General features: G+C 38.9%; 1 protein-coding gene across 5 annotated transcripts in view; it reads right to left on the bottom strand.

Annotated features, from left to right (window-relative positions):
* LOC124168373 (cullin-3-A) overlaps positions 1–27,395 on the bottom strand; it is a 47,317-nt gene that overhangs the window by 9,992 nt on the left and 9,930 nt on the right. For all 5 annotated transcript variants that reach the window (XM_046546584.1, XM_046546583.1, XM_046546585.1 and 2 more), the window contains 10 exons: positions 26,053–26,256; positions 24,479–24,658; positions 20,707–20,976; positions 20,442–20,618; positions 19,802–19,972; positions 19,310–19,417; positions 19,112–19,236; positions 18,610–18,979; positions 15,213–15,521; positions 12,494–12,621 (listed from right to left, as the gene is read on the bottom strand). In XM_046546584.1, coding sequence (XP_046402540.1) covers positions 12,494–12,621; positions 15,213–15,521; positions 18,610–18,979; positions 19,112–19,236; positions 19,310–19,417; positions 19,802–19,972; positions 20,442–20,618; positions 20,707–20,976; positions 24,479–24,658; positions 26,053–26,256 — 2,042 coding nt within the window. The remainder of the gene's footprint in view (positions 1–12,493; positions 12,622–15,212; positions 15,522–18,609; positions 18,980–19,111; positions 19,237–19,309; positions 19,418–19,801; positions 19,973–20,441; positions 20,619–20,706; positions 20,977–24,478; positions 24,659–26,052; positions 26,257–27,395) is intronic.

Genomic DNA, 27,395 nt, shown 5'->3' on the forward strand with positions numbered 1-27,395 from the left:
TGATGAAGAATTAAGTCTTTTATGGCAACGTCTGCGAAGATGATGGAACACAGTAGTCGGACGGAGAACTCAAACAGAATTTACTTCAAATATTCGCCAGAAGATAATCACATCCTACGTTATTTATGATCGTAATTGAATCTCAGTGAAAATAGAGCACATTCTGCTGAAAATACGAAGTAACTCGAAATATTAACTTACGAAGGTTATTTTGGAAACGGGCTCAGACCCTTGTTTTTCTTTTTTTTCTCGTCACTGAGCGATAGAGGGCGACATAAATGGCGGTTAGGCCGGCTGCCGCTAAAATTCCGTGGGTGTCAGAAACAAATATCTATATTTTGCATACTTAATAGTAGCTTATGGCTCCTAACCACAAATTTATAACTGTTAATTCTTATAATAAACATTGCAATTCATTATTTGATTACATTTTCTAAACTGGTCGGGAATTTCTTTAGCGATCGTTGATGTTGAAGTATGAACAAGAAATGGGAATTTTATGGTGGTATAATTATTTAACGATTTTTCACATCATAAATCGATAGCAAAAAGCCTTTTCTATGAATTATACCGAGAATAACCACCGAAAACATTTAAATAAGACCACTTAAGACAAAAAACGGCGGAAGAAACAAAAGCGAACATTTTTTTCGTGACTTACGAAAAAGGTTTGAATTTACGAAACTCGATTTTACGAAGTGCCAATTTTCCGGTCCCACTGACTTCGTAAAATCAAGAGTTTACTGTAGTGAGTTTTGAGATGGGAATACACGTTATTAACAAAAACTAAGTATGATCATAATTTTTGTGGTTGCACATATGATATGAATCAATTAAAAAATAAGATAAAAATACTATTTATAGGGAATAAATAATGGTTAAATGCCGTAATGCTTAAAATACCTCTGAGTTTATCTATTCATTTCCGCAATTTCGTTTACAAAGCTAAGGAAACAAATAAACGAGTAAAAAAATACAGACCAATACTGTACATAATGTAATGCAGTGTTGCATATGCGATTGATGTTATTTTTTTATGAAAAGGAAGAAAATCTGCAACTAACCCCAACACGTATGAATAACTCAGAAAATGAAATGAAATCGAAATGAATAGAGGATTGGTAATTGACCTAGAGAAACGAATGAGAAAATATGCCGTAAAAGTAGGAAAAAGACCCAAAAAAATCACCCAGGATAAACGTAATTTGCAATAATAAAAAATGTTCCTAGAAAATGAAATTCAAATATAACATAATTAACTGAAGCACCGTACTAAGATCATTTTTTTTATAATGTAGTGAGTATGAAACGGGGATAAATATATTTAATAAAAAAGTTAGTCTAATCATAATTTTTGTGATAGCACATAAAATATGAATAAATTAAAAATGAAGGTAAAAAAACAAATTTAAAAAAATAATCCATATGTAAGACATGATGATGATATTTACGATAAGAATAATGAAAAAGAGGTGAAGGAAATGAAAATAAAAATCTCAACCTGCCAAATTGTTCCAAAAATAGCACCAAAGTAAACAAAAAAACACTAAAAATGAAGGAACACGTAGAACTAGAAACGGACACTTCCGCAATGGTGTAAGGTCACTCCCGAACTGCGGGAGGGTGAAAAAGTAACGCTTGGCGCGCTCGGAGCACCCTAGTGACCAGTGGAAAAACGAACTCCCGAGGACATACATTTATGTCATCCGCCTGAGCGGAAAAGCCTTCATGGCATATATACAGGGTGTGTCCTGAAAGTAGTAGGACTGAGTCGAGAACAAAAAATATAATTCTCATATAGGTACATCGCTTCAAAAATCTTCAAAGTAGCCCCCTTGGGCATCGACACAATGCTGCCAGCGAGTTTTCGACGCAGCATACGCTTCCTGGAAGGCTGACTCCGGGATGTCCTTCACAGCACGCGTCACGGCCTTTTGGAGAGCTTCCACCGACCCGTGGTGATGCCCTTTCAGGGGGGTCTTGAGCTTGGGGAAGAGAAAGAAGTCCGGGGGGGCGATATTCGGGCTGTAGGGTGGGTTGCCATGCCGTGTTTCGCCAGGTAGTCAACGACAATGAACACGGTGTGGGCCGTCGCATCGTCATGATGAAGGATCCACGAAGCGGCGATGGCTGGTCGGATGCGGAAGATGCGTTTTCGCAGTCTTTCCAGTACTTGCACGTAAAAAGCTGCATTAACGGTTTGCCCTGGTGGCACAAACTCACTGTGGATGACACCTTTCGAATCGAAGAAGCACATGAACATGGATTTTTGCTTCGATTTGGACATGCGAGCTTTTTTGGGTTTCGGCGATTGTTGCGTATTATTTCTCATAGTTTTCGTTCTTCAGTTATTATCGTCTGCTGTAGGCTTCCCCGTGTTCCCGAGGAGGGCGCTAATAGTCTCCTGGCGTCTTCCTTCGCGGAGAAGCAATACAGTTCAGTCGTGCAGTTCAGTTGTAGTCGACGAGCAGTTGACAAATAAGTGGCCCAAGAGGCAGTCTCGCCTTTCTCCCTCCCCAGCGTAGCTGAGTGTTCCGCCGGACTGCATCCTGCCCGCTTATCCCTGCACGTTGCTGTTCGCATATCTCCTGCATGTTGCTCGCCCTCTCCTGCATGCTGCTCGCCGGATCAACGCATTCTCACCGCTGCTCCGACTCTCCGTGACCTGAATTTCCAGGCTTCTCTATTATGTATTTTTTGTGTTAATAGTTCATTATTTGTTTAATAGCTGAACCGAATTAAATGTGGGAATTGTCTCTCTTCCGCTTTATACAGCCCACTTGATTATTCTTTTACCCCACATTAGTTTTGGTCCTTCGGGCCGGATCTGTGGCCGGATTGCAGCCGGATTTATTTGCGTGTTTGATATTTCTTATTTTCTCAAAAATGTTTTGTTCTTAGAGAAAGTGGCACATTGTAACTTGGACCACGTGCTCGTCAATTTGCTTAGACCTATCCTAGTCAAATGACTTCCGGTTTGAGTTTTGCTTTTGTTATAATTCAACTAATTGATCATTGCTCGCATCATGTTCTTGACGAATTTCCTTGTTTGATGGTATTATATTTGGTTACTCATTGTTGTATGAATATTGTTCCTCTCCTTAGTTTTGACCTTCCTTACCCCTCTTCCTACTTGACAAGCGGGACAATCTTCAACGCTGGAGGTTAATCTACGGGAGATGCTCGACCGCGCTGGAGGACGGACATCGCATTTCATGCATTGGACTTCTTCCATCCAGCAGTTGGATTCGCAATGGTAGGACGAAATCTTTTCTACGTTCTTTTTGCCGCCCATAATTATCATCATGAATTTTGCTACTTTTGTACGGAAGGTAAATCTCCTAAAACGTAGGTGTGAAAAGTGTCATGATGCTGTTCGTCAAATTGAAATTACGGTCAACCAGTCTTCACTCACAGACATTTTAATAAGACGCTTAACTGGTTATCATGAAGAAATTGTGGAAAAGAAACGGGACTTTGAACATATTTTAAATTTGTGTCTTTCCGAAGATCCCTCAGATTACGACGAGGATACTGTTTTAAAACTTCAAGATGAAATAAGTGATTTAGTTTGTGAAAGTAGAGCAATCATTTCCTCCTTAATTCCCATGCTGAATGGCAATCCTCAAACTCCCACGGTAGATAACGAGAATGATGCCGCGCAAAGCGCTACTGCCGTTAGATTGCCCAAGTTGGAATTGCCACGCTTCTCGGGAGACAGCGTAAAATGGATGTCATTTTACAATACGTTTGACACCACTATTCACCAGTCTCTCTCACTATCGTATTGAGAAATTTCAATATCTTAACAGCTGCCTTCAAGGAGATGCATTGGAGTTGATTCGTGGTTTGCCACTATCGGACTCGAATTACCTTATCGCTTGGGACTTGTTAAGGAAAAGATACCACAATATTAGAAAATTGGTCTCAATGCATATTACTAAGATTATGGAAATTCCCAATCTCTCTGGAAATTCTTTAGTGTCTCTTAGATCTTTTCTCTCTACCTACCATGAGAATATTCAGGCATTATCCGCACTTGGTCATGACATAACTAAAGAAAATATTCTGTTGGTGACCATTATGCTCCGAAAACTGGATTTTGGAACTCGCAAAAGACTGGAGGATACTCGGAACGAAAATCATGAATTACCGATAGCATCGGAATTGATAAAATTTTTGGAAAGGGAGTGTGCTCATTTAGAAGATGCCTCTGTTGACGCACGCGTTAAACCTCTTGCAGTAGGCACTACTCTTAAGAATATTTCTGCACATCATTCAAAATCAGCATTAATCTCTTTAAATGCTAATGGATGCCCATATTGTAATAATGAAACTCACACAATTTACCAGTGCCCAGACTTTAAAAGGAAGTCGCCGCAAGAACGTCAATCCATTGCACGTACAAAACGTTGGTGTTTTAATTGTTTGGGAACATCTCACAATAAGCAGTCGTGTAAATCTACGCAATATTGTAGAATTTGTCAACGCAAACATCATTCATTGTTACATGTTGCTCATCCTGTTCCCTCGATGTCAAGCTTGCAGAAACCCTCTGTTTCAACTCCAGCATTCGCAGGACTTTCTAGTGATTCTCTCTCTAATGAGCAACCCTCTACATCAGACTTAGCTGCTTTATCATCCACTCAAAACAAAACCGCAGTGCTGCTAGCAACGACCCTCATCTCTCTCACTAACTCTGATGGAAAGTCTCTAATTGTAAGAGGAGTCTTAGATTCGGCAGCGTAATGTACTTTTATTACTGAACAGTGCGCTCAACTTATGAACGTGCAACGCATGCGGACTGATCATTCCATCTCAGGAGTTTCTCAATCTCATGTTAAAACAAATGGCATGACATTTTTGAACTTAGCCTCAATTAGTGGCGTACCTCTCGCTCATGGACATCCTGTGATTATTTTGGAAAATATTACGTCTCACCTCCCTCGAGTTGCTATCTCACCTGAAATAAAAGAGAAAATGAAGTCGTTTGTTCTTGCGGACCCAAGTTTTGATATCCCTGGTCCAATCGACGTGTTGCTTGGAGCGGATTTGTTTCCATTTGTTTTCTCGGGATTAAAATGTACTCTTGGGAAAAATATGCCGGTGGCCATGGACACTATATTTGGATTCGTACTGATGGGTTCAACTGCAGTTCCTTCAGTTAATCGAGAAGACGCGAAAAAATGTATTTCCCTCATAACTAATATTTGATATTAATTCTGCAATCAAAAAATTTTGGGAGATCGAAGAAACCCCTTGCCTCATACCTGTGCTAGACAAACAATGTGAGGATCATTTTAAATCAACCCACTTCAGAGACCTAACTGGACGTTATGTAACTCGTCTCCCTTTTAAGGAAGATCATCAAGCATTGGGTGACTCCTTTAGTAATGCTGAGCGAAGATTTTATGCTTTGGAAAAGAGATTTTCTAAGGATCCGGAATTCAAAAGAATGTACGTGGACTTTATGACAGATTACCACTCTTCACGTCACATGGAACTTTGTGAATCACCAATTGAATTCCCTAATTATTATCTACCTCATCATGGCGTTCTTAAACGCAATGCTATGCCATATAAACTTCGTGTGGTGTTTGATGCTAGTGCCCGAACCTCTTCCAATGTGTCTCTTAATGACGTTTTATTATCTGGTCCAAAATTGCAAAACAATATTTGCGATCTCATTCTACGATCCAGGCTATATTCTATTGTTTTTAGGTGTGATATTCGCCAGATGTATAGGCAAATTAAAGTGCATGCGGATGATCAGCGGTATCAGCTGATACTTTGGCGCTCAGATCCTTCTACTCCGTTACTTGTTTATAAGTTAACTACAGTTACCTACGGGGTAACGAGTTCTCCTTTTGTTGCTATTAGAACTCTACAGCAACTAGCTGAGGATGAAGGTGTTACTTTTCCTCGCGCCGCAGAAGTTTTGAAATCTCAGACATTTGTAGATGACATCATCACTGGTGCTGATTGCATTCATGATGCTCTGGTGCTTCAAAATGACTTAAATCGTCTACTTCTCACAGGTGGTTTCGAGCTACGGAAATGGTGTAGTAACTCTTCCCAGCTCTTATCCCAAGTTCCAGAGGACCACCGAGAAATTCCTGTCGCCCACAGCATCTCAGGTGAACCACTCTACAGTCTCCTTGGGCTTCAATGGAATTCTTCTCAAGATTGTTATTCGTACTCTATGAATATTTATGAAGGTCCTCCCACAAAACGATGTGTGCTTTCTACTATTGCCAAACTCTATGATCCATGTGGATGGCTATCGCCCATTATTCTTTGGGCAAAATATTTTATCCAGTTATTGTGGACAGTTGGGCTTCAGTGGGATGATTCCCTTCCTCCGGAAATGTTGCAGAAGTGGAGTATGTTCTTGCGTGAGTTGCCAGAACTGAATAAAATTATAGTGTATCGTCAAATATTTCCTCCTAAACCAATTAGTGTTGAACTACATGGGTTTTCGGATGCCTCGGAGCACGGATACGCAGCATGCGTGTACGTAAGATCTGCTGACCAAAAAAACGGGATAAAGGTTTCCCTATTGATTGCCAAATCAAGAGTTTCTCCCCTCAAGCGGGTTACTTTACCGCGTTTAGAATTGTGTGGAGCGCACATATTAGCTAAACTGCTAAAATACTCTCATTCAATTTTATGTTCGCATTACAGCATCGACGTCATCTCTGCATGGTGTGACTCGACGACCGTTTTGGCGTGGCTTCAACGATCTCCTCATCTGCTTAAAACTTTTGTTGCAAACCGGGTGGCTGACATCCAAGACAAAATACCCCCTGATCACTGGCACCATGTAGTCTCCAGCCAAAATCCTGCGGACTGCGCTTCGCGGGGTTTGATGCCTTCACAGCTTCAACATCATCCCCTGTGGTGGAAAGGACCGCCATGGCTAAGTTTACCCCACAACCAATGGCCATTCTTAAAACTTCCGTGTGTAATTGAGGAAGATCTACCTGAATGTAAGTCTTCAGATGCAATGGTTTATTTCTCTGCTGCCCAACCAGAGTGGGATTTACTTACCAAATTTTCGTCTTGGTCTAAGTTGCAATATGTAGTATCATATGTTTTAAGATTCATCGCGCAATGTCAACGATCTTCAAAGTTCGATGACTTCATTACTAGCAAAGAATTAATTAACTCTACCATGATAATATGCAAACTGGTGCAACAAGCTATTTTTCAGCATGAAATAATTGCTCTTAAAAAGGGAAATCGCTGCAGTATCAAACTACAACACTTGGCCCCATTTTTGGATGACTACGGACTTCTGCGAGTAGGAGGACGGCTTCGTCATGCATCTATTTCTCAAGAATCCAAGCACCCCATATTGCTCCCTAAATCCCATCATGTAGTAAATTTAATAATTGACTACTACCATGTCAAATATTTACATGCTGGACCGCAATTATTGCAAACTCTACTAGCGCAAAAATTTTGGATTTTATCAGCGCGCTCTATTGTACGCTCTAGAATTTACAAATGTATTCGATGTTTCAAATGCAAGCCCAAAAATGTGCCACCCTTAATGGGAGACCTTCCGAAATTGAGGGTAAATCAAATACAACCCTTTCATGTGTCTGGAATGGATTATGGAGGACCATTTCAGATAAGAATTCATTCCTTGAAACGCTCTCCAACAGTGAAAGTTTATTTGTGTATTTTTGTTTGTTTTTCTACCAAGGCTGTACATCTGGAAGTAGTGACAGATCTAACCTCCGAAGCTTTTATTGCAGCCTTGACTCGCTTTATTTCTAGAAGAGGACTTTGCTCCCACCTTTATTCTGATTGTGGAACTAACTTTATTGGAGCCTCTTCTAAATTAAAAAGGATATTTCGGACTTTTTTCTCTAATGCAAAAAAGGATATATGTTATTTTGCTGCACAGAATTTCATTAATTTTCATTTCATTCCTCCTGCCGCACCTCATCAAGGAGGATTATGGGAAGCCGCCATAAGGGGTGCGAAACATCATTTGTCAAGAGTTATTGGAAATCAAATTGTTTCTCTACCAGAATTCATCACGCTTACCACTCAAGTAGAGGCCATGCTAAACTATCGCCCTTTAACTCCTCTGTCCTCGGACCCTTCTGAATTTTCTGCACTAACACCTGCTCATTTTCTTATTGGAGGACCATTGAAGGCAATACCAGAAGACGATCATGCTGATGTTCCACTCAACCGCCTATCGCGATGGAAGATGGTGCAAGCTTTTGCACAACGCATATGGAAAAGATGGCACATGGAATATCTTCATACTCTCCAGCAGAGAACAAAGTGGACCTTAACCAAGGATGGACTCAAGGAAGGAGATCTGGTATTGGTGCAGGAGCCGAATACCCCGCCACTACTTTGGTGTTTAGCACGAATTATTGGAACATCCCCAGGGGAAGATGGAGTGGTACGAGTTGTCCATCTCCACACAGCCAAGGGAACCCTCACAAGACCCGCTGTCAAAGTATTTCCCTTGCCTCTCGATTCCTAAATATTTCCACTCCATAACCATTATTCACTTCCTTCTTTTCCTCCACCTTACCCTAAAATATGTAAGAACTGTTATTTATTTATATTGTTTTTTTTTTGTATATGTGTATGTTGAACTATTAGTTCAAGGTGGGCGAGGATGTTGCGTATTATTTCTCATAGTTTTCGTTCTTCAGTTATTATCGTCTGCTGTAGGCTTCCCCGTGTTCCCGAGGAGGGTGCTAATAGTCTCCTGGCGTCTTCCTTCGCGGAGAAGCAATGCAGTTCAGTTGTAGTCGACGAGCAGTTGACGAATAAGTGGCCCGAGAGGCAGTCTCGCCTTTCTCCCTCCCCAGCGTAGCTGAGTGTTCCGCCGGACTGCATGCTGCCCGCTTATCCCTGCACGTTGCTGTTCGCATATCTCCTGCATGCTGCTAGCCTACTCCTGCATGCTGCCCGCTTATCCCTGTACGTTGCTGTTCGCATATCTCCTGCATGCTGCTAGCCTACTCCTGCATGCTGCCCGCTTATCCCTGCATGTTGCTGTTCGCATATCTCCTGCATGTTGCTCGCCCTCTCCTGCATGCTGCTCGCCGGATCAACGCATTCTCACCGCTGCTCCGACTCTCCGTGACCTGTATTTCCAGGCTTCTCTATTATGTATTTTTTGTGTTAATAGTTCATTATTTGTTTAATAGCTGAACCGAATTAAATGTGGGAATTGTCTCTCTTCCGCTTTATACAGTCCACTTGATTATTCTTTTACCCCACAGCGATGTTGCTGTGTGCCATTCTGGACTTTGCTGCTTCGTTTCTGGGTCGTAGTCAAACGTTGAGCGGTTGATCTGCTCATGGCACTATTCCCGTAAGCTGCCTTGATGAGTTCATGGGTCTCCTTGCCACTTTTCTCGAGTTTAATGCAGAATTTCACTGCGTAACGCTGCTCCACTAAATGTTCCATGACACACCGTGACGAGGTCACTTGACAGAGGTCTGGAAGAAATACGATTCACACTCCGCAAGAGCTCAGAGCCGACTAACGCGCATTCGCAGCGCTTTGTTAGAGTCCCTTCCACCACTTACAACCCAGAAAACTCCCGTTCGACCGTCCGCGTGTGCGGGAAAAAATCAGTCCTACAGCTTTCAGAACACACCCTGTATATGTCATCCGCTCTGAAAGTGTTAACCAGTCATTTCATTCAAACCACATAATAGCAATAGAACAATAGTAAAGGTACTGCACACTTTCATTAAATAACATGGCCGGGTATGCTTAAATTCAATTAAAGAGACTTATTTCCTTGAGAAACAAAATGGTATTACAGCAGACTCCCAATTATCCGGGTACGGCTTATCTGTGAATGATTTTCACTCTCTTTCAATGTTTTCCGCGATCTTTATAAATAATACAATCGGATGCAAAATCACCATAATTACTATATTTTAATGCTAGGCCACACCGAGCTTATCATTTCCATTAGAATGCCCCTCGTAGAACGGAATGATTTTATTTACTTGCTGACAAGGAATGTTTCAAGTTTACTTGGACGTCTGCTCAAGCATTGAAAAAGACGATAAACACCTGGAAAAAAACTCTTGATTAATTCAAGTGATTCTTCAACAGTTAACCATTGTAAGTCAAAAGAAATGTATCTACGATCTTTAAATGTATCCTTCAATAGCAAATGCACATTTATTGCCGTGGTCTCGCATGCGAATGAATACAGCCCAAGAGGACTGGAAATTTCATCGCACTCATGCATGCTAACGCCGTGACTAATCAAGGTCTAAATGGAGAGGAAGGGATTTGTAGGAATGAAGGCAGCGGAGGAAGTGGTGGCAGAGACGAAGGAAATAGAGATTGCATGAGTCATAACCAGGCAAACATTGGCGTGGACACTAGAACCGCTGCTATATGACGGCACGATCGCACGCTAGCTGCATTTACGGGAGCTCCATGTTCCTGTTTTCCAAGCCTTCCAGTGCATGACCACACTCCTTGATCACGGATCCATTTCCTGTTGCAACCCAGGCAACTTGTGCAAGACGCGAGTGTGTGGCATGGTGCCTGACAGTGTAGTTTCTGGTGTCACGCAGTGGTTTTGAAGCATTTGCGCAAACCACTTTTCTGTATCCGTGATCACACAGCCAAGGATGAGAGGTTTTCGAAACCAGGTCTTACATGGAGCAGTAGGAATATGAGTACAATCACATGCTATTGCTGCTAAAAAGATTGCGGTAAGGCAAAGAAAGCTCTCAATGTGTCCAGGGAGCACTAAAAAATAACAGAATTAAGTGCATAAATAATAATACATTGTTTGAATTACGTAAATTATGAACATTATAAGAAATTAATGCATTTGAATTATCCATGTTTTCTGATTATTCGTGCCACCTCTCCCCATCATTAGTCTGGATAATCGAGAGTGTGCTGCATTTAAATTAGCAGGGAGGTCTCCTAAAAGGTGTTCCTCCCCTTCATTTAACCATCTCAGCAAGTCACGGTATTTCTCTATTGCTCATTTTGAGATGGTTTGAGATCTCCAACGTAGAAGAAGTAATTTTTCTGGGTATTGTGATATTGTGCGATGCATTAAAGTAATATTTATGCCGTTCTTGTGTGACAAATTCATGATGTCATGCCACAAAATATCAAGAAATATACCGCTAGGGAGAGAATCGAGAAGATCGCAGAGCCTTGGCCTCAGGATAGGACCTCCGACGGAATGGACTCTCAAAATTAGCATGTATGAATGTAGGCCACTCATACCACTGGCACACGCCCAATAAATTAAAAAAAGAATTTTACATATTAAATTAGGGCCCCTCTTACTGCCATGACTGCAAAACACAATTATTGTGGTAAAAATTCTGAGCTAGCTCAAAGATCCTTCGTCTTCTTCAATGCACATTTGGCTGAGTGTTCGGCAAACACACTGGGTATATCCCTCCCCACAATGCAGTGTGTTTTCACCTTCCCTCCTCTACTTTTCCCTACTTTCCAGTATAAGCAACAATCTTCTGAATAATTAACACATGTTAAGAGATTCTTTACGTACTCCATAAGATCCTTAATTGTAGGAGGCCATCAACCTAAGTCATGCATACAAATGGCTAGAATTTTTGCCATTTTCAATGTTTTTCATAGGAAAGGGTGTAGAAATTTGGGATATTTTGTAATTTTCCTTCAAATGTCTTAACCCCCACTTCTTCTCAAAGTTGCCAGGAATTTATGTAATTTCTAGTATCCACCGGTGAGGGAGTTCCCATATGTATTAATAACATTGCCTGAGAAAATTGTTCTGTTATATCTTTTAGAATTCTATCCATGAAGTTAAATGTCTGAACTCTATCACTAATAACATAAAAATGAGAATCGCCAATCATATTTTAGAGAAAAATTGTTTCCTGAGGCACTAATGAAAAAATAAAATAAAAAAAGCTTGTGGAAACTCAAAGGTAATGCCGTTGACTGCAGAAAAAAGCTGGTTTCATATACATGTTATCAACAAATAACCCAGTCTCAATTCACAAATTGATATCACTAAATGTGCACGTTGAAATCAAATGAACAAAAATAATATATTGTAAATTCTAGTTAGTTGTAGAAGTAAATAGACAGGTATTTTTGCTTTTATTATAGAAATGAGAATGAAAAAGTGGCATCTCTCCATTATAACTGCTTAAGTGGAATTATTTTTCCATGAAATGCAAGCGTACAACAAAAATTACCAGTGAAAATAAACCACAGATTATAATCCATTTGACTTTATTATCATTTCATTAAAACTATTACTTTATCAAAATTTAGCTAGAAATGATCCATCAAAATTATTACAAAAAATAAATTGGTGCTCACACCATCTTTAAAGCCATTTTCAAAAAGGAAAATAAAATTGATCTCTCATTAATAAAAACTTTCCCATAAGATGCACAAAGTTATTTAACAGTGTTTTCCTATCTTTTGAAACCAGATCCAATAGCACTATATACTAGTACGAACCGGTCTTCTGGTGTCCGGGCGAGATACTCTCTTTCAATGAGTCCCTCGATTCTTTTCTTGATTATCACGGGAGATGGAAGGAACCTGCTCTTCAGCTGCTCAGTTACCTCAGCAACCAGAATGTTGTGCTGCAAAATATTGAAATTATTAACCAACGTAATTTACTAATGGCTAAACAAGAACTTACATTTAGAGTACGTTTCTCTATGGAAGTGAGGCACGGACAATGATAGCAGCAAAGAAATCCAGGGTAGAGGTTTTAGAAATGGTCGTGCAACAGAACAATGATCAAGATCATAAGATGGGTGCTAGGTCTCATTGTTACATTACATTTAGTTTATTAATATTAGGATTGTTGATCAGTAATAATGATGGAACAAAGGCAAACAAAAAGCGATGTTCCACAAAATTTTTAAAGCTGTCCGTCAGAGTTCATTTCAAATGGCACTTTGCGACTGGGAGGCAGACCAAAATTTTCGAGGGGTGAGACGACGCAACTTCCTGTAAACCAACCAAAATGCAATAGGCAGAGCCACAACTCCCGGATATTCAGTCGCCCTCAGACGTCCATGGGATACGCTTAATGAATAAGTCAACATTGCTGCCAAGGGGGAACAGGGTTTTTGACAGTCCATTGTCTCCATGCTCTGACAAATTCTTTTGAGTAAACATGGCAATGCATGCCCCTCTTTCTCCCCATCCCACATCCCTAGTGTCATAGGTCCAACCTTCTGCCACGACGCTGCTGAAAACACTTCGACTGGGTTATTCGCAAATATTTGAACTTTGAGTTTGCTTTTATTCTACCACGAGTATTACTTCATTCTACCAAGACAAGCCAAAATCAATTCAAGATTGAAATCAAGATTTTATTTGTATTCAATGAAATTTAATTATTATTAACATATTTCATATTAGTAATGTAAAATTGACATATTCCATCGCAGCTCCATAGAACTACCTTCTTGTGTCTAGGAAAATATTTTATTACAGGGAGATGTCTGTTGCACATACATTGACAAGCTCCAATAGAATGAAATATCATTATTAGATGCATGGTAAATATTAGGAAATTCACTCGGATATTATTCCCAAAATTAAGAAGATAAATCAAATATTTCAACTTGATATCAGTAGAGACATCTCTAACCCTTTCTCCTATCACGTTCTGCTGCATCGAGCAATCATGTAAGTCACTGCATTCGCACATATCACGTTTGTCATATGCCAAGATGCAAATCACCTTTCACGGCAGCATATTTGGAGGTTGGTATCATTGGGAAATCTCAAGAGCCTATGGAATCCTTAGACACGCCTCTGTCCGAGAATGCATCGTAGGCGGTATCTTCAAAATAGCAATAACAAACAATGATAACATAAAAATAGAGGCTATTTAAGGATAAGTACTTCGCCTCGCCAATAGGTAATATTATGAGAAAGTATTATGGTAAAGTTATGGCAATAAGTGATGTACATATTACTTTTTGATGTAAGATCACGTACTTAACCAATTATGCTAATGCTCACCAGGAGATGCTGCAGTCATTATATTTACTATATCCTAGAGAATGGTCATAACCTCGGATAGAAACTAATTTTTGTTGAAATGCTAATGGCAAGTGGAAAATTCAGTTATGAGGTACTAGCAATTTGTAAGTAGTTAATAGTTGATCTATAATGATTAAAAAATTGAAAAAGAGTTTAATGGTGAGGATATATCGCAAAGTATTTATGAATAAAAATGGGCATGGACGAAGGTAATTAAATATTTTGTCAATGAAAATTGACATATCCGATGCCATAGCCGCAGTGATAGACCCGTACCACCATCAGTTTCGGATGTGATACACCGACAATGGTGAGAGAGTGATAAAAAGTGCTTTCACAGATGTGGATCACACCCTTCTCACAGTTACATAATAGAGGTGCTGATATCATATAATGTATTTTTGCCAGGGCATAACAAGAACTTGTCTTGGCCAGGCCATGACAACACTCTACAACAATCCCAAGCCATTTCCTAAATTCCCAAACAGCTTCATGAAAAAAAATCAGCAAATAATTAAATCAAGAAAATTCACGTACTCAAAAATTAAGAAGCCCAAATTATAAAATTTGCAAGAAACATTAGAGATACGACACTTAGAGGATATTCAAGTAATGCGACATCAGAAGAGGGGCTTAATGACTTAGATTACTTTTGCTGGGGGGGTGTCACATTATTGCTGAGTAAGGCAGGACGGTCTTACTTTATCATGAAAAAACTAGTAGTAGTCAAGTATATTTGCTTATTATGATTGTTACCTTTTCTAAAGCCAATTATTTCATGAACATTTTGATTTTTTTTCTCATTGGATTTTCCCATGATTACAAAGAGGCAAAATGAGAGTTTGGACAAGTTCATGAGTTGATGTAAAATGGGAAGATTTCTTGAACAAAGATGGCTGATAAGGCATAAACAGTCTTATGCCAATTCACATTAAACGAGGGGTACCAGAACACTTATTTCTAATACTCATGAGTCATGAGATAAGGAAGACTGGAGAAATGGTATTATACACATATTATATTCACATGGGAAGGAGTTTGAAAGATGATAATTTTTTTATTGCAAGAGGGTTGGAGCGGTCAAAAATACTGCAAATGTGCTCACATAACAATATAATGCTCCCTCAGCAAAACTTTTCAGGAGCATGTACGTTTATTTGTGTATACTCACAGGCATTCTCTTCCTTGCTTTCATAATCCTAACAATAGCAGCCTCAATTTCATGCTTCCTGTCCTCATCCACCTTGGACCTCGTCTCTCGTCTCTCCGGCTCCGATTCCCCTCTTGCTGCCACAGTCTGGATTTTGACACGGTGCAATTTCGATGAGAAGGAGTCATTGACGACAAACACGTGAGACGGCTCAATCTCTTTGGTTCTCGGACTCTTGACTAGGATCCTCTGAGTTGCTTTCCCCATGGCCAAAGACTGCAGGGCACGGATCAGGTCTCGCTCGGGGATGTCCGTCTCACTTTGAATTTCCTGAAGGATTTAAGGGAATTTATTATAACTGGGATAACATTAATGGGGTCATTCAAGAAACAGGTGAATTTAAATATTTGGGGAGTTTAACTACCAAAGATTCATTCTTAGTAAAATTGGACATTGCAGTATTTCCACTGAGTTTTATTTTGACAATATGCGTTTCATTATAACAAACAACACTATCAAGTATTACAATGTTGTTTGTAACATAGAAATGCGTAGTTTCAAAATAAAACTCAGTGGAAATATTGCAATGTCCAATTCTACTAATATTAAGAAATTCAACCACATCGTGCCCCACAAAGATTCATTCGTTGCCCATTAAACAATATGGGCATCTTTCACAAGGGTGGGTGATACATGAGAATGTGTGGTAGTATGACCAGAAAAGAAACAGCAATATTTAATTATGTACAAACAGATTCTATCCTGATGCATGGAAAACAATAAGAAAAGCATACACTTTAAAAGAGAAATTAAATTTATTTGCGAAACATATAAATTTGAAGCTCTGACTTCTAATATAGCACCAGGATAGAATATGAGATTAAGTTGTTTTAGGATACCTTACAAGCAACTGCTTTGATTATTTTTACTGAATGGATACTAAATAGTGTACAGTAGAATCTGGTTATTACGAAGTTCACTGGACCAAAAAACCAGAGGTTCCTAATATCAAAGTTCGTATGAACTTTTCTTTTAGGAATCATTAAAAAAAACAGTATATAATTTACACAATTAAATTACATGCAAATATATAAAAACAAGAAAATTTGTTTCAGTTTCTCAATAGTAGAATGCGGCATGATGCAATCAAGAGTAGATAACTTCCTGAGTGCAGTTAAGTCCTCGATATACGAACTAGATGCGCTCCCAGACCTTGTTCATAAGTTGATAAACCTACACTCAGGCCACCGAGAGCTGTCCGATGACAGTTAGAAGGATCTAGTTTTGGGGTAGGGGCCAAGGTTGCCAGGTAAGAACGGGAAATGCCCACCTCACATGTAAACAAAAGGATTCTGTGAAGAAAGGAACCAGGGGGATGACGAGCGCTAAAGACCCAAAGGAAGAATCCCTTATTTTGGTGCTCCATATGCATATGAAAATTTGTATGACTAGGCGAGGGGATGAGGTGTGTTTGGGGGACAGCAATTGGCTGCAAACCGTGCTGGCGGAGGGTTTTCCGCCCCTCCTTTTGTGTTGTCAAGGGACAACTCTCGACAGCCAGACTGTATGCAAAGCATTGAAGAGTGCGGTTATCCTGCAGAATGCAACACTGCATCAAAATTCTGAGCTAACTCACGATTGTGACGAACTCATCTAGCAGGGCATGTGACGCAGCTGGAGCAAAGAAAATTGCCCTCTGCAGTAAGGAAGGATGGGCAAAATGGTAAACAGTTCTTAACTTCACACCGGATTCAAAGATACTTTTTTCAGATTATGCCCAAGGTGCGAGTCCCTCCACGCCACACCGCATCGCATTGACCAAATCAAAAGGCTCCAAATTCGAAATCTGAAACTTATGAATTATGGTATCTCTGAAACTTTGTAAATCGAATGTATGTAGGAAGAGGACTACCTGTACGCCCAATTTACGAACGGTTTAGAGTGAGTAATCATGACTCCACAGAAATGAAGCTTATTATATGATGTTGCGTGTATATTGAAGAAAGAACCATAACTGATGCTCTTGGGCACAGAATACGACGAGAACTTAAATTTGGCATAGATATTAAAAGTTAGCGTATTATATAGCCACCTAAATGCCGTTGCTTATCGGTGGAACTTTGTAATAAAGTTCATTTTGTAACTGCCTGGACCAGGACTGACGTTCATAATTTCGTAATAATGAAATTTTCATAACAATGCTTCTTTTACTACAGATTGGATAGGCCTTTTTGTCGGCACCAGCAATTTGCTTCGTAATAACGAGAACTTCGTAATAGCGCTGTTCATATTAACGAGTCTACTGTATTTATTCATAGAAAAATGTAAAGATTAAGGCTTCAGCAGCTTTAAAATGAGAAAGAAGTGTAAAGTTACAAAACTTAGTTGAATGGAATTACATTGTTTTGAAATTCACCGCTTCAATTTGTAGTGTCATTTACCTTTATTCTGGTACTTTCCTGAAAACACAGTTAATTCATTGCTAATCACCGAAGAGAATAAAAGGAACTGGTTAAGATACTGTGAATTTTCAATTATCCACATTCTCCTAATCCGTGTGCAGATTATTTGTGCAGGAGTTTCAACCCCCATCCATGTTTCCCACGATCTTTATAAAGAAGTAAAATCAGATGCAAAACATCAGAATTGTTGCATTTTAATGCAAGGATACTCAAGGTTTATTACTTCCATAAGAATTCCCTAAAATGTAATTATTTGCTTCACTTGCTGACATCTTTCAAGTTTACTTGTACGTCTGCTACAGCATTGCAGAAGGTGATGAGCAGCTGCAAATTACTGTTGATTAATTTTAGAAGATTTCTTCAATGGATAATCAATCGTAAATTCAGAAAATGTTATCTACGAACTTTAAATGTATTTCTCATATAACAAATACACAATTATTGCCATGGTCTTGCATGTGGTTGAATACAGCCCTAGGGAACCAGAGATTTTGTCCTACAGCCATTTTTGCACTGTGATCAGTCAAATTCAAACAGGAGAGTACTGGAAGTGACGGCAGTGGGAGACTTGGAAGCACAAATAAAGGGAGAAGAGACCACGTGGGTCACAGCCATGCTCTCGCCTGCATACATAGATTGCTGGAACATATGGAGCAGTGGGAATATGAGCACAATGACAGTATCTGTGAAAAAAGATCTGCAATCAGGTGAAGAAAGCTCAAAATGAGTCCTTGAAGCAATCTAAAATAACAGACTATGTGCACAAATTGTATGATTTATGTAAATTTTGAACATTAGAAGAAATAAAAAGGGAAATTTTGGAATAACGTTGTTTTCTGATTATTTGTGCTGCCTCTCCCCGTCCTTCGTCCAGATAATCGAGAATTCGCATAAAAAGAAACCAATTAAAACAGTTAAAGAGGTATGTATTTTGTATAGTCAAGAGTGCTCTGTACCTCATAAGTGAGTCGGTCCCTGTTGTTGAACAGCATGAGGACACACATCTGGAAGGTGGACACCTGAATGATATGTTTCCTTGAGCCCCCACCCCCTCCCCCAGACCCATTGCCTGTCCTCTGACCCGTGGCTGTTGCCGACGATGATGCGGACACCGACGTCGATGAACCTGATGATGAAGATGCCACCGAGGTAGAAGATGCGGCAGCAGCACTTGTGGGCCCCGGAGACAGAAGACCACTGGACCCAAGGGAATTGTTGATGTCGCCCTCCTCTCGTCGTGGCCCATAGAACACAGCATTCAAATCTGCCGAGCCTAACTGTGGCTGCAGCGTTAACTGACGACCACTATGCTTGGCCAAATAAAACCTGTAACAGTAGAGTGAACATAATACTCAGTAGTTCAATGCAGTTCTTTCTTTACCGAGCGATAGAACCTAAGGGCCTCAATTCCACGATTTGTTTACAATTATCAAAAGAGAAATTCAATTAGGAAACTACCTTCGGAAAGCCTCAAATGCATCCCTTGGTGTGGAAGGTATTGTACATTTTGGAGTGGCAGACTGTGTTGGCCAGAATCCTGTGGTGAGAACTCTTACACTCAGGTCAACTCCATGGAGGTTTGTCTAAAAGAAAAAGTCATCAACATTTATTGAAGCAAGACTAATATACACTGAGCTCTTTGAACACTGAACTCACCCCCGATGTCATCACATGCTCCTTGAACTCTTCCATAATAGTGTTAGACACTGTCATGTCCTTAAACATACCCTCTAACTTGGATGTGAATTGACACCCACATTCGGTCTACAAGAAAGAAGACAAATTATTAGCCAACAAAATTGATGATGAAACATTCACAGGTATTAAGCCCAGTTTACGATTGGCATCAACTTGAACTTGCTTCAAACTTGAAACAGAGGGATAACAACAAAGTGACACCTGTCAATCAGTGTGAATCCGTCAAGCAACAGATGGTTTAAGGTTAGTGTATGTACAGTACACAATATAGATATCAAATTTCATTTGTTTCAATATTTTAAATCAATTAATTAAGAAGTGAAGTCTTCTCAACTAAGCTCAAAAATAATAACAACACACAAGAGATAATGCATGATTAATATAAAAGGGATTACTCATGTATCATGACTTAAGGGTCTTAACAAAATCTTCATGATATAAAAGACATACCTTCAGCTTTGAGATCATGTTCTTTTCACTATCATCTGAAACTGACTTATTCAGAAGAAGTCTTTTAGCTAAATGCTGTTTGTAATAACGCTCAAAAACATCCTTCTCTTGAAGAAAACGAAAAAGCACCATTGTTTTATCTAAAACACATTCTATCTCTTGCTCAGTCATCTGGGGAGTAAAACAGAAATGATTAAAATAAATATCCAAACACAATTATTTCTTAATATGATAAAATTGATTGTTTGAGGCGTAACTTGGTGAAAGCGATTCATAATTAAATTAAAAAAGAAGAACTTTGTGCTTTCACATTAATACTTTGTGCTTTCACATTGTTAATGTGAAAGCACAAAGTATTAATGTGAAAGCACAAAGTTCTTCTTTTTTAATTTAATCTTAATATGATGTAAAATGTACATGAAGTTACATAATTAGGACAATATGAATCAATCTTACGATAGTGAGGCTACCAAAATTTCCAAAATCAGATTAGAATGTGGAAACAAAATCACTTTCTGTCCATGTAATGTTGAAGCAAACTTTCTTGAAAAAAATGGGTCCCCTTATACAACAAAAAATCTGTACAAAATAATATGCCATGAACATACACAATCAAAATGTATAAATGAAAAATACTTACTCCTTTTACTCCTTTCTTTAGTTTGTCATCAATGAACAGAGAGAGATACTCCGGTGATTTTGGATTTAAATTTAAAAAATGCTCAAAATCTGATGCTATCCTTTGCTTGAAAAGTTTGTGGTTGTTGAAGGAATTATGTAGGAAGTGATCAAATCGATCCTTAAGGTCTAACAAATTCTGTAATTCAAAAAGAGAAGTTTTGATGATGAACTGGGGACAGTTGAATGAAAAGAAAGACAGCTTACAACATAGACGGGCTACTCACTTGGACAAAATTGATGGCATTGTTGCCTCCCCCCTGGGCCCTATCGGTCGAGGAGCCAGGGTGCTGAGAGACTCCGCCAGATGAGGAGGCCACTTGCTGATAGTGGTCGTCCTCCTGGACTAATGCTCGCCCCTGCTCCCGTAAGTATGCGCTCACACAGTCGGCCATTGTCTCCAGCCCATCTTTCACTCGACCAAACAGCTTATACATACAGCCAACATCCTCCGTTTTTTGGCTCTTTAACATATGAACAACGCCTGAATTTTCCATCTGCAAGCACAAAAGATGAACATATTAAAGAAGAGACAATTCTGCTATCATGCTTACTTCTGACTGAAGTTGAATTCAGAAGGATGGCCTATAGAAAAAGTTAGCAATAAATCATCCATTTGAAGCAACTGGCATGAGATTCCAATACCTATACACCCATGTCTCGTATAGCGCAAGGGATGCGTTCCTCGGGGTCTTTGCGCTATACGAATTTGCATTATACGAGAGCGTTTTATCATTAGGAAGATAGGGATGTGTTCCTGGTAGGATAGGTCTTGGGTATTGAATTTCCTCTAAAACATCTATATTCCCATAAAAAGCCTCAGAAAACATTATTTATATAATTTTTTATAGTTTAAAACATTTTTAAAGATAGTATGCACGCATTCAAAGACTTTTATTCACGTTAAAAAAAATTCTTACGTGCTTTTGAAATTCCCTCCTGTCGTGCGGGTGGGCTAACATCTGCTATCTCAGGGGATCGTAATGCGTTGCCGGCAGTTGACGATTTTTCAAACTAGTCTAAAAACAACTATTGTGTCACCCAGGCCCTTTTGTCGCTCATCGAAATGACAGGAAAATGCTACTTAGAATGCCATTTCATAGCTAGCGGAGTTTATGAATGATAAATCATTTTAATTTGAAGTCCTCCGAGTCATGAGCAGCTAAGTGAAACAGTCTTTAAATGCCTTGAAACCTGACCCAGGTTTTCCTTCCCTGAAAATGAATGAACGAGATTGCATTCTTTTCCAAAAGAATATCGTCTCGTCAACACAAGAAACTGGTTGAGGGGGAAAGGAGCCACTTTCAATCACAGCTTGGAGTTCATCAGAAAATGTTGCGGTGAATGCGCTATCAACACTTGCATATTCACCTGATATCGCCGCACTGAAAATACCTGCTTGCCGTTTAAATGCTGGAACCAACTGGAGCTTTCACTAAATGTCTCGGAGCGATTACCACTCTCGTCTTTTTGTACTGATTCTCTATGAACTTTCCGTATGTGTAGACCGCTTGGTTGAAGTTGGTGCGGCTGAGGTCACTGATGTTTTAACTTTGTCTTTATTCAGAATAAGGCATCGTCCGTTTAAACTTCCGCGCAATATCGCTTTGACGCTCTCCATTTTCAAAGCAATTGACCTCTTTCAATTCCTCTTCTAGGTTTATAGTTTTTATTGATAAATTCTTGATTTTTCTACACGCATTCCTATTTTTTGCCATATTCTCTTGGTTTTTACTCTGTATGGCTCTATCTAAATCACCTTCCACTGCTGAACTGTATTCCTGAGATGCAGAAGGTCTAAGACTGCGGGGAGGGAACGAAGCCATTGTGTTTGAGACTCTATAGCGGACCCTTTTATGTGTTGATGCTATTCATGCGCAACTCGGCCACCGCTCCATTTCTCCCCCGTGAATACCGATGACCTTGAAGGCTTCAGCGTAGACGGCGTTGACGCTCTACCTGGAAGTCAATCGCCCGATAACCTATGACAGCAAAAATACGTCTCAAACCGTATTGCTGAAAAAAAATCATTTCCACTAGCCCCACGCTTAATTAACGATCTAAATTATTTATTATCATTCTGTTAAGGAGACGAGATAAATTACTTCGGTAAGCCGGCTATCTGGACCCAATGACGAGTAATACTTTTGGCCATTGCACAGCAATAGATTTCGATTAATATATAAACAAAAAAGAAGCTTTGAGGCAAGCAATAACATTAATATGCGTAAAATGATAGAAATTTCGTTTGTACTTCGCGCAAGTTCACGTTTTATCACGAGAGCGTTTAAGAGTTTTGATTAGGCTACACTGCATTGCAATGTTTCCCCGAGGAACGTATTTGCGCTATATCGAAATTGCGCTATACGAGACATGGGTGTACATTAATAGCAGAGCTCATAGAAAATATTAGAGCAGAATATGATGAAATTAGAGCAAAAATTAGCATGAGTTTCTTCAACTTTCAATCGATGGGAAAATTGTGTGAAAATTTGGAATGCACAATTTCGTTATAATTTTTTTTTCAAGCCCTTTGCAAATGTGCTTTGATAGTGGAAGAAGACACCTCGGACTGAAAATAAACATGGATACAATATGGAATTAAGAATTAAACTCTGGAGAAGAAATTGATGCAGATAAGTAACAGCTCAACTCAATTTCAATAACTTATGTGTGGCAGTTGGCTATTTTAATTCTGCAGAAGAACAAAAGATAGTGTCCAGTTCACGCTGTTTTTTTCTGTAGCTGTGAAGCTAATTTTCTAACATATATTTATTGCTAATTTTTTCAACAAACCAACCTGATACCCATAAAAAATTATAAAATTACACTACATTACCACTTTCAATATCAGTATTGTTTGGATATAGATCATAATAAATTCTATGCCATATTCTTAACTGCAAGAATGGTTATCTCTAATTTCTGCTAGGTAGGTGTTGTATTTTTAATCTGCCGCCATGATATATTGTGTGTGTATTTCAATACTCTTGTGTTTTAGTGTTTATTCAATTTTTTATCATGCTTCCGGTTTTGTACTTCCTGTGTGTTGGTTGCAAATAAGCAAGGTTTGTGAACCAAGTGACTTGAAAATCTCTCTTATTATGTCATTTTGTAGAAACATTCTCACAGGTTCTGGGCCCAAAACATTTTGAAATGTCTAGATAAATTAAAATTTAGAGAGAAACAATTAGAATGTAGTGACTAAATATTAAGTAATGATTGAAGACAAGAATATCATAGCTTATTTTTCCCCTGGTCATTCCATCAACACAAAGTGTAGAACAATCACAGCAATCAGACATGTCCAACAATGATTCTGCTGATTTAGCCAATGGCCATACAAGCTTCCACTGTAAGTAAATACCTGAATGGACCCTTAGTGAAATGAAAACCATTTAATTCTTAATGCTTATAAAGAATAAGAGCTTACAAATTGATACCTCCTCTGTGCAAAAACACAAAAATCACCCACCACATCAAACCCGCTTATTTAGGTGCCCAACAATATGCATGCGCTCAGCTGGCAGAGGCCGGAGCACAAACGCTCACCTTCGAAGCTTGGGAGACTTGGAGGTGAGCGTTTGAGCTCTGCCTACTACCAGATGAGCACATGCTTGTGGCAGTAGGCAGAGTTGGCATGAGATCATGTTTGTTGGACAAGTGGGTTTCATCCCGTGGGCAATTATTGAGCGCTTGTACAGTGGAGGTATCGAAAAGCAACATGCAAGTACTCCAAATTGTTAAATAGCATTATCAAAAGGCTGGAATACTGATATCTACAATAAAGTAGCACAAATACCACTATCTCATGGATACACATGGGAGCAAGACCATGATGACTGACTTCTGGAGTGAAAAATTTATGCTCTCATACACGGAAGGCTGATATGCTGAGAAAGCTAAATTGCCTCATACCAAACTAATACAATATATTATTAATAGTTTATTCATGCTGTACCACTAAATAGCCACAGGATGTCAGAAATGATTATCTACCTCAACAATTGTCTTCATGTGTTTCTTAATAAGCTCTTCCTCTACCACTTCCACTATATGTTGCTCCGTTGATTCATCCAAATAGTGCTTGGCTCTTTCAGCTTCTTCATTGATTCTGGCCTCCACTCTCTTCATATAAACAGATGCGCTATTCTCCCCAAGAAATTTCTGGCTTTCCATCTGAAGAAAATACATACGTATTGGATACATAGATAAAAATATTAAACAATCAGGAGAAATCCATAAGAACAAAAAAAATTAATAATTATCATAGTTGATAGACACATCAATAATATTACACTCATAACTTATATTTAATTACATCAATATAAAAGGTTCTATACTTTCATTCCATTACAGATGATTTAATATTAAATAAAGCAAGCTGAGTTCTATACCAATAACTGAGCACAATGCTAATTAGATCGAAAAATAAAACAGAATTTTAGAAAACTAAATAACTTAAAAACTAATACAGGAAAAATAGGAGTAATTTATGGTTATTCCTGGGGAAATAAAAGTTAATCTCCAGCATATTAAATTAATGAGACAAGAAAGGAAATTGTTCCAGCACCTGACACAAGTGCAGCATTACTTTAATCCTTACCCAGAACAGGTATGGAAGAAGCTATGCATCGTAATAATTTCAATAAAAAATCTTTGTTGAACAACATAGTTTTTCATTCAGGAACCACATTGTCAGTACTTTTTGCAAGTAATTATATCATGCCAATTGCATTTATTTGTCAAAGGATCTTCATCCTCTAGGGTCCCTGTTATTGACTCGATGATAAGCCCCACTTTACCCTTCTTCAAGGATTACACCCCTATCCCATCCATGAATAATGTCCTTGATTAAAGAGGTGGCTGGTGCTTGTGTGCTGAAGAGCTGCAGCGTATTAATCTTTTTAAATAAGACACGCAGGATCTTTACTGAATGCAAACAGAGTGACTAGCTGCATGAACCAGCCCCATGTGACAGGGGCTTTGAAGATATCCAAGGAAGGAATTAGCCCTGAGAAGGGTTTGCTGTCTTTCAAATGAAATAATGGATTTATGAACAGGTCAGGTTCTCCACTGCTGCTGACAAATTAGCAGAATACTTTTCCATTGTCCTCAGGGCTGGTTGATGCTGAATAACATGGCATTCCATGGGGTTGGGGGAAGAGGGGGCCGGATTGTGGCCTCATTCAACCCAGGTTAAATAAACTGAAGTCAAGTCAAGTCAAGTCCATGCTTTGTTAACATTTAGGCCTTAGGTCTCTAATGAAGTTATTGCTGGTTAGATACATTTCTAAGGCCTCATTGGTGATTCAATCCTAGAATCTGTTAGAATGGCTTGTTAGAAGTTGTTTTGTTTGATCCCATCTTATGGCCAGGCCTAGGTGAATAGAATTCTTTGTGACCATTGCCTTTGGTGATTGTAAGTATTCTATGGAAACATCTACAGAACTAAATGGAGAGCCTAACTAGCCTTTCTCAGGACAAGAATCACCCAGACCAAATTCATAGCTGATAAGTAGCAATTGAAAGAAATTTCACCACTCTAATTGGATTTCAATTATAAAATTTACCTGATAAAACTCTGCGGATTGGAGAAGGAATGGCCTCTCAAAGTCCACTTCATAAACAACCCGAGTGTTTATTCCCAGAACCATGAGCATTTGGCAAGCATTTTTTATCGCAATGCGGTCCACTACCTCACCTTTGCGCTCCCTCATTACCATATCTAACAAGGTCTCACGCAAATGGTCACGGATGCAGCCATAGCGGACCACCTGAAAATAAAATCATAACATTGTTTAAGTAAAAAGCACTGAATCCAATGACCTCACTTCATTTCATGAGTACAGAGTGACCTCCAAAATTAAAAACATATACTTATGTCATATGGTAGGATCATCGAAAACTCCATATTACTAAAAATGTACACGAAACAAATACAATTTCACAAAATAATTTTCATCATAGTAATTTTCAAATTAAATGCAGACTATATAGCAGACCATTACAGCAAAATTACATGTTCATCGCGTGCTGCCTGATCCCATTTGCTTATCTTCTTTTTCCAATACAGTACAATCACATAACCAAAACTAAACACCTTAAATAGAGAATACATCAGACACACACCTAATTTAAAAAAGCAAATTTATTCCAACTATACATTGGAAATTCTTTCATTTAACATGTATGTTGTCGTACTACCCACCTGTGAGTCACACCTGACTTCTACCCCACAAAACTACATACATAGTTACTGTTTTTCTTCATTTTATGGCTGTGACCACTTAGCAAAATGTGATGTTACAGACTTATAACTTCGTGAGTATTACCTTCATGGTGTGAACTTTATTTTTTCCAGTAACCCCAAAAACACTACATTGAGAGTACATGCTGCAGCTTGTCCTCAGGAATTAGGATGATACAGTGGAACCCTGATCTATCATTCCCGCATCAATCATTTTCCCGCATTCATCGTTTGCCGTTTCTGGTTCCAAATAAAGTTCCATGCAGACAATGTAATTTTTTCTAGCATCTATCGTTCCCCAAAGTATCATTTTTATGCATTGATCCTTTGAATATCACGGTCCCGACATATAATTTTCTCACATCCATCAATGAAAATGAGACGAAATATATACCATGTGTCATTTATGTCTTATTAATTTTAGAAAGAAAATATACAGCTGAGTTTCTCCTTTACTAAAGGCCGCTGTACACTGAATGACCATGCGAATGAAATCAATCGCCGTGTGCAGCAGAAAAATTCGCGAATGAACTGTCTAGCGCATGATCATGCAGTGAAAATTAGAGCATGTTCTATTTTGCTCGCATGATCCTGGGAATGATCACGTGATCATTCACCATGTATAGCGGCCTTAAGAATGTGTAGAGAATATAATGATGTTTGTAA

This window comes from Ischnura elegans, chromosome 11, assembly GCF_921293095.1.
Source record: "Ischnura elegans chromosome 11, ioIscEleg1.1, whole genome shotgun sequence".
In the NCBI taxonomy this organism is placed as follows: Eukaryota; Metazoa; Arthropoda; class Insecta; order Odonata; family Coenagrionidae; genus Ischnura; species Ischnura elegans.